The sequence below is a fragment of the Mandrillus leucophaeus genome, unplaced genomic scaffold (genome assembly GCF_000951045.1).
Source record: "Mandrillus leucophaeus isolate KB7577 unplaced genomic scaffold, Mleu.le_1.0 Scaffold18, whole genome shotgun sequence".
Classification (NCBI taxonomy): Eukaryota; Metazoa; Chordata; class Mammalia; order Primates; family Cercopithecidae; genus Mandrillus; species Mandrillus leucophaeus.
Genome location: NW_012101809.1, coordinates 4821940 through 4835001, shown reverse-complemented (window position 1 = coordinate 4835001; position 13062 = coordinate 4821940). Strand labels below are relative to the sequence as shown.

General features: G+C 43.2%; 1 protein-coding gene across 1 annotated transcript in view; it reads right to left on the bottom strand.

The window, feature by feature from the left end:
* Window positions 1-9044: 9044 nt before the first annotated feature.
* The window catches only part of INA (internexin neuronal intermediate filament protein, alpha), a gene marked incomplete at its 5' end in the record, with an annotated part of 20061 nt that continues 16043 nt past the window's right edge, over window positions 9045-13062 (bottom strand). Inside the window, 2 exons of the mRNA XM_011977534.1 lie at window positions 9045-11046; window positions 12263-12387. Of these exons, the coding sequence (XP_011832924.1) occupies window positions 10737-11046; window positions 12263-12387 (435 nt within the window). The remainder of the gene's footprint in view (window positions 11047-12262; window positions 12388-13062) is intronic.

The window sequence follows — 13062 nt, the reverse complement described above, 5'->3', positions numbered from 1 at the left end:
GCCAGGATGGTCTCGATCTCCTGACCTCATGATCCGCCTGCCTTGGCCTCCCAAAGTGCTGGGATTACAGGCGTGAGCCACCGCACCCAGCCTTTTTTTTTTTTTTGTGAGATAAGATCTCCCTCTGTTTCCCAGGCTGAAGTGCCGTGGCATGATCTCAGCTCACTGGAGGCTCCATCTTCCCGGCTAAAGGAATCCTCCCACCTCCGCCTCCTGAGTAACTGGGACTACAGGTGCATGCCACCACGCCTGGCTAATTTTTGTATTTTTAGTGGAGTTGCAGTTTCTGCCCATCTCAGCCTCCCAAAGTGCTGGGGTATTATAGTCATGAGCCACCATGTCAGGCTCAAATACCCAATCTTGATTCACTCAGATTCCCCCACTTTCCTGTTCTCAATTTATCTCTGCTGAAGGTGCACAAGGCCCGGATACATACATGTGTGTGTTAGTCTTATTGTCACCACCAGCAGCGTGCATTTAGTTTAGCTGAGATGAAGGTTTTTTATTTTATTTTATTATTGTTTTTTTTTTGACACAGAGTCTCACTCTGTCGCCCAAGCTGGAGTGCAGTGGCTCGATCTCAGCTCACTGCCACCTTTGCGTCCTGGGTTCAAGCGATTCTCCTGCCTCAGCCTCCTAAAGTGCTGGGATTACAGGCATGAGCCACTGCGCCTGGCTGAAAGTTTTTTCAAAAGGAGTTTTTACTGGGAACAGAAAAAGAAACAAAACTAGATACCCAAATCTGCACAAAAGTTTACAATAGAGCATATGAAGTACAGATTCTAGAGCCTAACTTCAATGGCTAAAGAAAGATTTGTTTGATTGGGACATTTTGCAGGTCCTTTTGTTTTTGCCTAATCCCTATCTGAGGTAATATTAAGCAAAGATGCCCAGAGGAATAGTTCATGGTAGTTTTTTGGTTTTGTTTTTGTTTTTTGAGACAGAGTCTCATTCTGTCACCCAGGCTAGAGTGCAGTGGCACAATCTCAACCGGCTGTAGCCTCTGCCTCCCAGGTTCAAGCAATTCTCCTGCCTCAGCCTCCCAAGTAGCTGGGACTACAGGCACTCACCACCACACCTGGCTAATTTTTGTATTCTTACTAGAAATGGGGTTTCACTATGTTGGCCAGGCTGCTCTCAAACTCCTGACCTCAGGTGATCTGCCCTCCTTGGCCTCTCAAAATGCTGGGATTACTGGCATGAGCCACTGTGCCTGGCCATTCGTGGTAGTTTTAATTTGACAAAATGAGTGCTTAGCAGTTTTCTCTTTCCTCCTTTAAATGCCATCCCGTTTTCTCTGTAATATAGATCTCAGCCATTTCCGCTGACCTTGGGCATCACTCTCCTTCCTCTGCGCTGCCTTTCTCTTCTGCTTGAGTCAGATGCATTCTTACCTAGTTTCCAACAGTTCTTCCTTTGGACTCCAAGCTAACACCGACCTGGACATACTCTTTCCCCTCTCCTACAGAGACTTGGTTTAGGATTCCTGAAAGTAACACTGTGGACCCGTTTATTTGTCCAATTCAGCTTGCCCAAAGTATGTACCCTATAATCCACTCTTAGATAAGTGTTCTCATAGTTTCACCGGGTGATATTTACTCATCAGATGTATGTGTTACTTTTTATTCTGTTAAACTTTTTATTCTGGTTTTTTCTTTAAAACTTTCAGCTGGGTGCAGTGGCTCACGCCTGTAATCCCAGCACTTTGGGTGGTAGAGGTGGGCGGATCACAAGGTCAGGAGTTTGAGACCAGCCTGGCCAATATGACGAAATCCATCTCTACTAAAAATACAAAAGTCAGCCGGGCGTGGTGGTGTGTGCCTGTAATCCCAACTACTCAGGAGGCTGAGGCAGGAGAATTGCTTGAACCCAGGAGGCGGAGGTTTCAGTGAGCTGAGATTGCACCACTGCACTGTAGCCTGGGTGTCAGAGTGAGAATCTGTCTCGAAAAAAAAAAACCTCTAATGATTGCAACCACTATGCTGTATTTTGTTATCTTGGAAACCTCTGATAGTAGAGAAGATTCAAGCACACGCTGATTCTGAATGTTCACCTTTGTTTTCTTTAGTAGACCATGTTTAAGAGGAAGTCCTCATTTTTTATCCTTTTTCATTATGTTGTTATGTACATGAGTTTGATTATTGGCTTCTTTTCAAAACTGGATTAGTGAAATCTAAATTCTATTACCTGTAGAGATTAATAGTCCTCTCACAAATGAAATGACATATTGATCTCCCAAAAGCCTGCCAAGCAGTTACTCACACAGAATGAATATTATGGCTTGATCGATACTGCATTTTGATTTGGTGCTGATGGTGTCTGTGGTTTTACAAGGCTTCTTATTATGACACCATTTTCATTGAAATGAGAAACGATTTTTTTCTTCTAAGGTTTCTCAGGAAAGAAAAGCTAGTTGAATATTTTAAATTAGAAGATGAAGATAAAGGCTGCCAGGAACATTTTTTTTTCCCCCAAATAGAAATAAAGGCAGGGAGCTGGGCACGGTTCTTTGTGCCTGTAATCCCAGCTACTTGGGAGGATCTCTTGACCCCAGGAGTTTGAGACTGCAGTGAGCTATAATTACAACACTGCACTCCAACCTGGGCAGCAGAATGAGACCTTGTCTCTTAAAAAAATAAAATAAAAAAAGACATAAAGGCAGTATTGCATAGTGGTTAAGGATATAAATCATGGAGCCAGACTACAGAGCTTAAAATCCCCACTTTAGGCCAGGTGTAGTGGCTCACACCTGTAATCCCAGCACTTTGGGAGGCCAAGGCAGGCAGATCATCTGAGGTCAGGAGTTTGATACCAGCCTGACCAACATAGTGAAACCCCATCTCTACTGAAAATATAAAAAATAGCCGGGTATGGTGGCAAGCATCTGTAGTCTCAGCTACTCGGGAAGCTGAAGCAGGAGAATCGCTTGAACCCAGGAAGCAGAGGTTGCAGTGAGCCGAGATCGTGCCACTACACTCCAGTCTGACTCTGTCTCAAAAAAAAAAAAAAAAAAAACCATAAAAATCCCAGCTTTGCTGCTTGCAAACTCTGTGATCTTGGACATATTATTTAACTTTTGTAAACTTCAGTTTTCCTTCTCTGTAAAAGGGAACAATGGTACCTAACTCAAGGGGTTGTCATGAGAATCAAGTGAATATATAAAGCACTGAGAACAGTACCTGGCACAATCTATTATCAAGTTCAAATACGGTCCTTACATAGTCACTTCTCAGATTACTTGGCTGAGTTAGTTCCTTTCTGATGAATAAGGGGGTCCATTAATATTACAAGATTGCTGTTGAGCCATCTATTTTTTCCTTTCTTCTTTCTTACATATTTATCACCTTACCTGCTTCTATCAATAACCAGGAGACGGATGGGGATACAGCTTGGCGATTAACATCTCAGGAGCACAAGTTGGACCTGTATTCTGCTTTCACCCTAATTCCAGTCTTAGCTCTTCTGCTTCTGCTTTATGACTAGATTATTCCATGGACAGACAGTTTCAGTTGTCAGAAAGAATTCCTGTTGTTGAGCTGAAGTCTTAGTTTAAGATAAAGTATTGTTTAGCCCCAAAGGATATCAGGAATTTTAAATGTCATGTATGAATTCTTATCCCAGGAAACCATGGAAGATTGAAATTACACCTTTCACTTATTCATACGTGTAGCACTGCAAATGAACCTGTGAGTTAAATTTGTTTTAATAAGCACTTCTAAGAAAAGACGCTATTTTTGCTGTGTGCAATAATCAGCAATTGACTAAAAGCTGCCACTCTTTAATATTCCAAAACTGTTGTCCTTAAATAAATGATCTTGGTTACACTCTACTGAGCATTCTATAACCCTTAGGAGTGTGTGATAGAGCTAGAATGAAATGTCTCAGACTCAGAACAGAGACCATTTGCCTCATTATGGGAGAGAATAGCCATGTGGTGATTCACAGTGGTTAATCAATGAGGAAGCAAGCCTGGAGACCCCTCTACGATCAATCTTCATTTTTCTTTGTAGCTTGAGCTTCCTCTGTTTTGTTTCATTCAGAATCCCTGAGACACTGCAAAAAAATAAGTCTTGAAATGTCTGCAGTGTGACTCACTCCATTTTATCATAATTCTGCTGTGTGTGTGTGTGTGTGTGTGTGTGTGTGTTTTAAAGGGAATGTAAAAATGGATTTATAAATCTTAGCTGGTCTCCGCCCCCAGCTAGTAAGCCTGTGAAATATCAGCATAAAACACGGGGGAAATCAAGCCATTTTCTGGGAGATCAATAAGGGAGGAGAGAAACCTTTTGATCTACATAGTAATCATTCCCTTCATCCTTTAAGAGTATGCAGCAGGGCATGGTAATGTAATAAAAACAGTCCTTTATTTAGCTAGATTTAGGAGCACCCACCCTTTTGAAAATGGCATATGAGATATTTGAAAATCGCAAAATGCATGATGACTTCAACATAACCTATACCTTAAGTTTGAAAATGTTGCAAAGCCAGTATTGTATGTTCTATAAAGAAAAACAAAATGTCACATATGAGTTCTGCTTTAAACGCCCATGAAGCCCATTCTCTGTTATTTCCATTTTAAATTACTGTGCTAACTTTCTGGTACAGGCAGGGCGCGGTGGCTCACGCCTGTAATCCCAGCATTTTGGCAGGCCAAACCAGGCGGATCACTTGAGATGAGGGGTTTGAGATCAGCCTGGACAACATGGCAAAACCCCGTCTTTACAAAAACACAAAAATTAGCCAGGTGTGGTGGCACATACTTGTAATCCCAGCTGCTCGGGAGGCTGAGCATGAGAATCACTTGAAACCAGGAAGCAGAGGTTGCGGTGAGCCGTGCCATTGCACTTCAGCCTGGGCAACAGAGCAAGACTCTGTCTCAAAAAAACAAAAAACAAACAAAAAAACAAACATAAAAACACACACAAAAAAACTATCAGGTACATAAACTTATTTTGTTGTAAGAAAATAAAAGTATTCTTACAAGTTAGGTGTTTTTCAGGAACTTAGAGACATCTGATTATATAATAAAAATAATATTAGTTGAAATTTAGTGATGGCACTTAGAAGTAAGCAACATTTCCAGCTCGCTTGCTCGCTTGCTCTGTGTGTGTGTGTGTGTTTAAACCCACTTACATCCAGAGAGATTTCTGCCTTTGGGCTCTGTTTTGAAATCAATACTTTTTTTTTTTTTTTTGAGACGGAGTTTTGCTCTTGTTGCCCAGGGTGGAGTGCAATGGTGTGATCTTGGCTCACTGCAACCTCCGCCTTCTGGATTCAAGCGATTCTCCTGCCTCAGCCTCCCAAGTAACTGGGATTACAGGTGCCCACCACCACGCCTGGCTAATATTTTTGTATTTTTAGTAGAGATGGGGGGGTTTCACCATGTTGGCCAGGCTGGTCTTGAACTCCTGACCTCAGGTGATCCGCCCGCTTTGGCCTCCGAAAGCACTGGGATTATAGGCATGAGCCACCACACCTGGCCGAAATCAATACTCTTATTAGATCTGGTTTATGGTGTCCTAATGGGATTCCTTCTTACTGGGATTGACCCAGGGTGGCTATACACAGTGGTCTCAGCTGGAGCAGAAAGTGTATGAGATGTTTGTGATTATATTTTTCTGATAATTCCATAAATTTCCTGCCAGTGGGATTTTCTGTTTGTTTGTTTGTTTGTTTTGAGACAGTCTTTCTCTGTCACCAGGCTGGAGTGCAGTGGCGCGATCTCGGCTCACTGCAACCTCCGCCTCCCGGGTTCAAGTGATTCTCCTGCCCAGCCTCCCGACTAGCTGTGATTACAGGCGTGTGCCACCACGCCCAGCTAAGTTTTGTATTTTTAGTAGAGACAGGGTTTCACCATGTTGGCCAGGATGGTCTGTATCTCTTGACCTTGTGATCCGCCCACCTCGGCCTCCCAAAGTGCTGGGATTACAGGTGTGAACCACTGCGCCCGGCCAAATTTCCTACCAGTGGGTTTAAAAACTTGAGGTAAAATTTATATAACATAAAATCAATCATTTTAAAATGAATGATTCAGTGGCACGTGGTACATTCACAATGTTGTGCCGCCACCACCTGTATCTAGTTCCAAAACGTTTTCATCACACCAAAATAAAACCCTGTATCCATTGAATAGTCATGCCCCATTGCCTCCTCTCTCCAGCCCTGGCAACTTTTTTTTTTCTTTTTCTTTTTTTTTTTTCTGAGATGGTGTTTTGCTCTTGTTGCCCAGACTGGAGTGCAACAGCATCATCTCAGCTCACTGTAACCTCTGCCTCCCAGGGTCAAGCGATTCTCCCACCCCAGCCTCCCAAAGCAGCTGGGATTACAGGCGTCTGCCACCACACCTGGCTAATTTTGTATTTTTAGTAGAGATGGGGATTCACCGTGTTGGCCAGGCTGGTCTCGAACTTCTGACCTCAGGTGATCCACCCGCCTCAGCCCCCCAAAATTCTTAGATTACAGGCATGAGCCACTGCGCCCAGCCAAGCCTTGGCAACTTTCAGTCTGCTTTTTATTGCGGTAGATTTGTATTTTGTTTTTGTTTTTTGAGACAGGGTCTCACTCTGTCACCCAGGCTGGAATGCAGTGGCACCATCATGGCTCACTGCAGCCTTGAACTCCTGGGCTCAAGCAATCCTCCCACCTCAGCCTCCCAAGTAGCTGGGACTACAGGTGTGCACCACCATGCCCAGGTAATTCTTGTATTTTTTGTAGAGATGGGGTTTTGCCATGTTGCCCAGGCTGGTCTCACACTCCTGGAGTCATGTGGTCCACCCACCTCAGACTCCCAAAATACTGGGATTACAGGTGTGAGCCACCACACTCGGCCCCAGTTGATTTTTAAATACTTTTTTTTTTTCTGAGACGGAGTTTTGTTCTGCCCAGGCTGGAGTGAAGTGGTGCAATCTCAGCTCACTGCAACCTCCACCTCCTGGGTTCAAGAAATTCTCCTCCCTCAGCCTCCTGAGTAGCTGGGATTACAGGTGCGGGCCACCATGCCCGGCTACTTTTTGTATTTGTAGTAGAGATGGAGTTTCACCATGTTGGCCAGGCTGGTCCTCAACTCTTGACTTCAGGTGATCCACCTACCTCTGCCTCCCAAAATGCTAGGATTACAGGCGTGAGCCACTATGCCCAGCCTTAAATACATTTTAAAAGCTGTTTTATGTTTATCCTTAGAACCATTAATGGTGGCACTGGTCCTCTGCTTGAGTTCACAGGTAAGTTCTAGAAGTTTATCCCCACAATTATTTGTGACTTACATTAACTCTGGAGCTAAACTTTGGGCTGTAGCTTGCAGACAGTTGCTCAGATTCTGCCTCGTTAGCCAATGCGGTAGAATGAATTCTAAGTGTCCTGGATTGACCACCTCTTGTAGAATTGTCCCTTCTGTAATATGCCCTCATTTCCTGGCCCCTTGATGGGAATCTACAGAATTCCTTTGCTGAATTATAAGAAAGCCCACCCCACCTCCCCCCCTTTTTTTTTTAATAGAAAACTATGTAATTTTTGTCTATGTAATTTTTGTCAGAAGCAGAGGTGATTTGTGGTTGGCTGGGCCCAAAGTCCAGTTTTGAGATACCACCACCTCCTGGCAATGCAGGAAGGCAGCGGCTGAGGAAGTCTGCAAGTGTAGCAGTTTGCCTGGAGGATTTGGTGTTGCAAAAGGTTTCTGGGACAGAGAAACCTTAAGTAAAACATGGTGAGAAAGAGGTGAAACAAGATAAAAAGAAAGATTTCTACTCCCTTCAACAAGGGGATTTATGTAGAAAGGAAACATAAGGGCCAGGTGTAGTGGCTCCCACCTGTAATCCCAGTACTTTGGGAGGCCAAGGTGGGTGGATCATTCGAGGTCAGAAGTTCGAGACCAGCCTGGCCAACAAGATGAAACCCCCGTCTCCACTGAAAATACAAAAATTAGCTGGGCGTGGTGGCACATACCTGTAGTCCCAGCTACTTGGGAGGCTGAGGCAGGAGAATCGCTTGAACCCAGGAGGTGGAGGTTGCAGTGAGCCAAGATCGTGCCACTGCACTCCAGCCTGAACAACAGAGCAAGACTCCATCTCATTAAAACACACACACACACACACACACACACACACACACACACACACAAAGAAAAAAAAACCACATAGGGAAGAAAAACAAGCATTGTAGAGTCAGACAGAAGACAAAGGTTCAAATCTCAGCCCTGCCACTTCCTGTGTGATATCAGACCAGGGTCTTAACCTTGATTCTGAGGTTCTACTTCTTCATTTGTAAAATGGGGATACAAACACTACACCTAACGAGTGGTTGTGAAGTTTATATAATTCTATGTTTACTACCTCATATAGCATCTGACACATAGTAAATAGGTACTGAATAAAGTCTAGCTATTATTAATAAGTCTCAAGATGCAGGGGATATAATTGTCTAATGAATCTGAAAGTCATATGGGATATGATTAGCACATGCTGCAGGCTTTCCCCTCATCTCCTGAATCCATTTTGTCGTCTTGTTTACATAACAGTTGCTGTCACTTGCTTTCCTTCCCTTGACCTCTCTGCTTTGATTCTGAACATTTTCCATGTTAATGAATTAATCATTTTTCAACTCTGTAAGTTACTCTTGTTTTTTTTGAGGCAGAGTCTCACTCTGTCGCTCAGGCTGGAGTGCACTGGCGTGATCTTGACTCACAGCAGCGTCCACCTCCCGGGCTGAAGTGATCCTCCCACCTCAGTTCCCCAGTAGCTGTAACTACAGGTGCCACCATAGTTGGCTAATTTTTATATTTTTTTGAGAGATGAGGTCTCCCTATGTTGCCCAGGCTGGTCTCGAACCCCTGGGCTCAGGCCATCTGCCCCCCTTAGCCTCCCAAAGTGCTGGGATTCCAGGCGGGAGTCACCACGCTTGGCCAGTATCTTTCTTCTATAAATGAGTTCATGGCAATTAAGGGTGACTGATTTCTGAGCTGAAGGTGAGAAATCAGTCAGAGCCAGACTGACTCTACACCCAAAAACAGTGCTTCTCTCAGTGAAAAGGCAGGAACCACAGAACACAAATTATGTTGGTGGGATTCGTGTGACTTTTAATTTCTTATTTTACTAATGTCTTACAATAAGTGTGAGGAGTAAAGAGAGGGATGGCATAAAAGTAAGAAGAGAAAAGTATCTTTCAAGTTCCTTGAACTATTGAAGCATGTGCTAGGATAACAAAGTTCAGTAAAAGCATCATGTCCTTATCACCAGAGCTCTTAAAGGAGACATGGAACAGAGACGGGGCAACTCTTCAGCTCTGGCAGAAGTGACTGCTGGACAGAGAACAAATCCTGCATCAGCCTTGGCACACATGAAAGACTGGGCAACGCAGATGCTACACAGTTGGGCAGATGAAGAGCTGACTGTCCAGAATCTACTTCTAGCAAGCGAGTAGGCGCATGCACACCCCTTCTCTGGTCTGGGTGTCTCTTCCTCTCCGGCAGGACCCCACCAACTGTGCAGCCATGGGGTAAGTGTTGGGGAAGTCTTTTAGAAAAGAGAAAGATTTCTTTCTTATGTTTGCTGGTGGTGTTGATTGACCAGAAGCGGTTTTTTTTTTTTTTTACTTTGGGGCGGTAGCATTGTGTTCTGGTGACAAAATATCCTACACTTAGCACTTGTAAAAGGCATAGGAGAGTGAAAGCGAGGCCTTTTTAGGACCTAGACTAGTGGGAAGGGGAATACGTGGATTCTAAGTGTAAGGGGATGAAAAAGCTAATTCTATATCACCACAAATGAACTGACACGTAAATGACACCTTGGCTTTTTCCACTCATAGAAACACTCACTTCCTCTAGCTTATACTACTAAATCTAAGGTCAGTTTCATCACAGTTTGGAATAACTATTTACTGTGCTTCTAAAGTAAAGGTGAAAAGCTACATCCTTAATAGTTTTTTATCCTAATTAAATGGATTTGTGTAAGCTGAAAGCCTAAAGTCTAGGGATTCTTTTCATTATTTTATATGTTAGGGGACACCCTTAAAATTCATCACTGCCATTTTTAACCCACAGAATTGAAAGAATATGAAATGGGCAGGGATAAGTAATTACACGAATCATAGACATGGTCAACATGCATCTAATTTTACCCACTGAGCAAAGAGAGCAAATGGGGGTAAGTTCTTTTGAGAAGAACCAAAATGTGTTTAAATGGGAAGAATACTACACTAGACTATTTTTTTCCTACATGGAAGAAAAGGATATATGCAATTGAGGGAGGTGGAAGGTGTCCATTAAACAAATGCCTATTATTTGTGAAACAGTTCTATCAGAGTGGATTTGGGTGTGGACCATTAGTTTATCTTTGGCAGTGATCTTACGTTTTAGGTATATAGAGTAAGATTATTTAGCTGGGTAATGGCTGGGTAGCGTGAATAGTTTTAATTTCAGTTCACAGCAAATGACGATGATCACAGATTTAGCACCTTAGTTTGTACTTCCTCTGCACCTGAATCATCGATCACTGTGAAGCGTGAGCTGAAGGTCAGAAAGCTGTATTCTTAGATAACTCATCTGTGATTGCTCCAGGACTGCAGTTTACTTCAATCTAAGGGGTGGTTTTCTTATTACAGAAGGTATTCAATACTAAATATGAGACTGAAGCCTTGAAGATATTTTATAGTGGTGGCAGGTGTTATGGTTCAGGAATAGGCTGTTTAACAAGTCAAATGCATATCATTCCCTCTTAAGCATTAACTTTTTCGAAGCAATGGAATTATATTTTTTGGCTTGAAATGGTGGTTTCTTCTATATTTGATTTCTCGGTTTTCTTAGTAGATATCACTGTCTCCTCTAATATTTCTTCAAAACTTTCCCCTATCTGGGAGGTTTTCTTAGAGGCTACCTTAGATGCCTCCTCCTCCTCCTCCTCTTTCTTAAGTGATAGCCCAGTGGATGAGACTTTGGAGGTTGCAGAACTGAGGATTCTAGGTGGGAGCAGATAACTTGGATTGGGAAGTGGATTCAGCCCCGAAATGCTTAACCCACTGGTGCTAAAACGTGTCTCCTCGCCTTCCAGCAGTTTCCTGTAAATCCAACAGAGAAAAACTCTTAGGAAGTCAATAACTTTTTCCCCCTAGAACTCAACTCTCCAGTCCTGATTCATTTGAGAGAGATTCCAAAGGACTTTGGAGTTTCTTCATGAGATTGAAACCAACAAATACTTAATTTCAAAGCTCAAAGCGTTGGACCGCGTGCATACACATGCACACAGACACTCCTTCCGCACCAGCTATGTTTAAAGCATTGTCAAAGGGAAACCTATCCTATTCACAAATACATTCCAGGAGGAAAATCTACAACTCCCCTTGGTCACATCACACCCATTTTTGGCAATTAGCAACAAAGCTCTAGGGAGACGTAATTTTCCTAATTAACACCTTAGCTGCAATAGGGATAAGGAGGTGAGATGTCCACAAAGGTGGTAGAAACTGCTTTATTCAAGAGATTTGTACTTTTTCAGTATATAAGAGTACAAAATTTGAGATGTGTACTTTTTCAGTGTATAAGAGTACAAAAGGAATAGAACCAGCAATAACAAAAGCCAGTGAATGACACTATTTCAGATAACAGATTTTTATCAGCGTGACTGAAACAGTCCTATAAAAGAGTGGCCCCCAAACCATGTTTCTCATAACTCTTAATAGTTTTTTAATCATCTTTTTTTTTGAGACAGAGTCTCACTGTCTCCCAGGCTGGAGTGCAGTGGCATGATCGCAGCTCACTGCAACCTCCATCTCCCAGGTTCAACCTATTCTCCTGCCTCAGCCTCCAGAGTAACTGGGACTACAGGTGTGCGCCACCACGCCTGGCTAATTTTTGTATTTTTAGTAGAGATGGGGTTTCACTATGCTGGCCAGGCTAGTCTTGAACTCCTGATCTCAAGTGATCCACCTACCTCGGCCTCCCAAAGTGCTGGGATTATAGGAGTGAGCCACCGCACCCGGCCCCAAACCCTATTTTTAAAGTTACGAGTCTCATGGGTTTCTATTTTAACCTCTGTGTACTCACATTATCCCCTTAAATCCTTTCAGAGGTACACAGAATACTCCGGGACTAGTAAGATGGAGCTGGATTATATCTAAGTAGAGGGATGGAGCAGTTGGCTCAGCTGAAAGGGGCCAGTGATGCCCTTCTTCCCTCCCTCACCAGTCAGAAGCCAGAGAGACTAGACCCACTTATTTGGGCAGTATTGCCCCTAGGTGACTGGATTTACTTGGGTAAGCAGGCCCTTTGCAGTACCTGTAAGCTGCTATCTCAATGTCAAGAGCCATTTTGACATTGAGCAAGTCCTGGTATTCCCGAAGGTGGCGTGCCATCTCACTCTTGGTGTTCCTCAGATCATTCTCCAGCTGCCCAATGCTATCCTGAAAAGTAACATATCCAAAATAGTTAGGCCAAACCAGCTGAAATTCCTCAGGATTTCCAGAAGGCAAGGATTCCCAACCCTGACTACACATTAAAACCACCTACTGAACTTATAACTTGCTTATATCCAGGCCTGTCCCTGAGCCCAGATCCAGATTCATGGTTCTGGGGTGGGGGTCCCAGCATTTGCATTTTTTTCATAAAGGTCCCCAGGAGATTTGAACTCATGGTGAGGACTGGGAACTTCTACCCAAAGGGCAAGTGAACACCTGCCCTTTTCAGGATAGCCACAAGGCATATAGTTCTCAACTGAAGATGGAGATGATTTTTTTTTTTTACACTTACCATCCCTCCCTTGCTTACTGTATTGCTGCTAAATAACTGTTGTAGCATGTGCTTTCCAAAATCCAAAGCCTCAGTTTAGCAGCTTAGATTCAGAAAATTCCAACTGTGGAAAGCACAGAGAGCTTTCCAGCAAGACCTCTCTGCCTCCATTCATTTTGATGATTTCCTAGAAGCCTGCTAATCAGTCACTTTACTGAGAGCATTTTACAGTATAGGTAAGGAGAAGGCAGAAATACTCCACAGAATTTTTTAAAAACCAAGGCATGGAAGAGAAATCGCTTTATATTTATATATTTATAGTCCTTGAGCAGCCAGAAGGAATTTTTTTT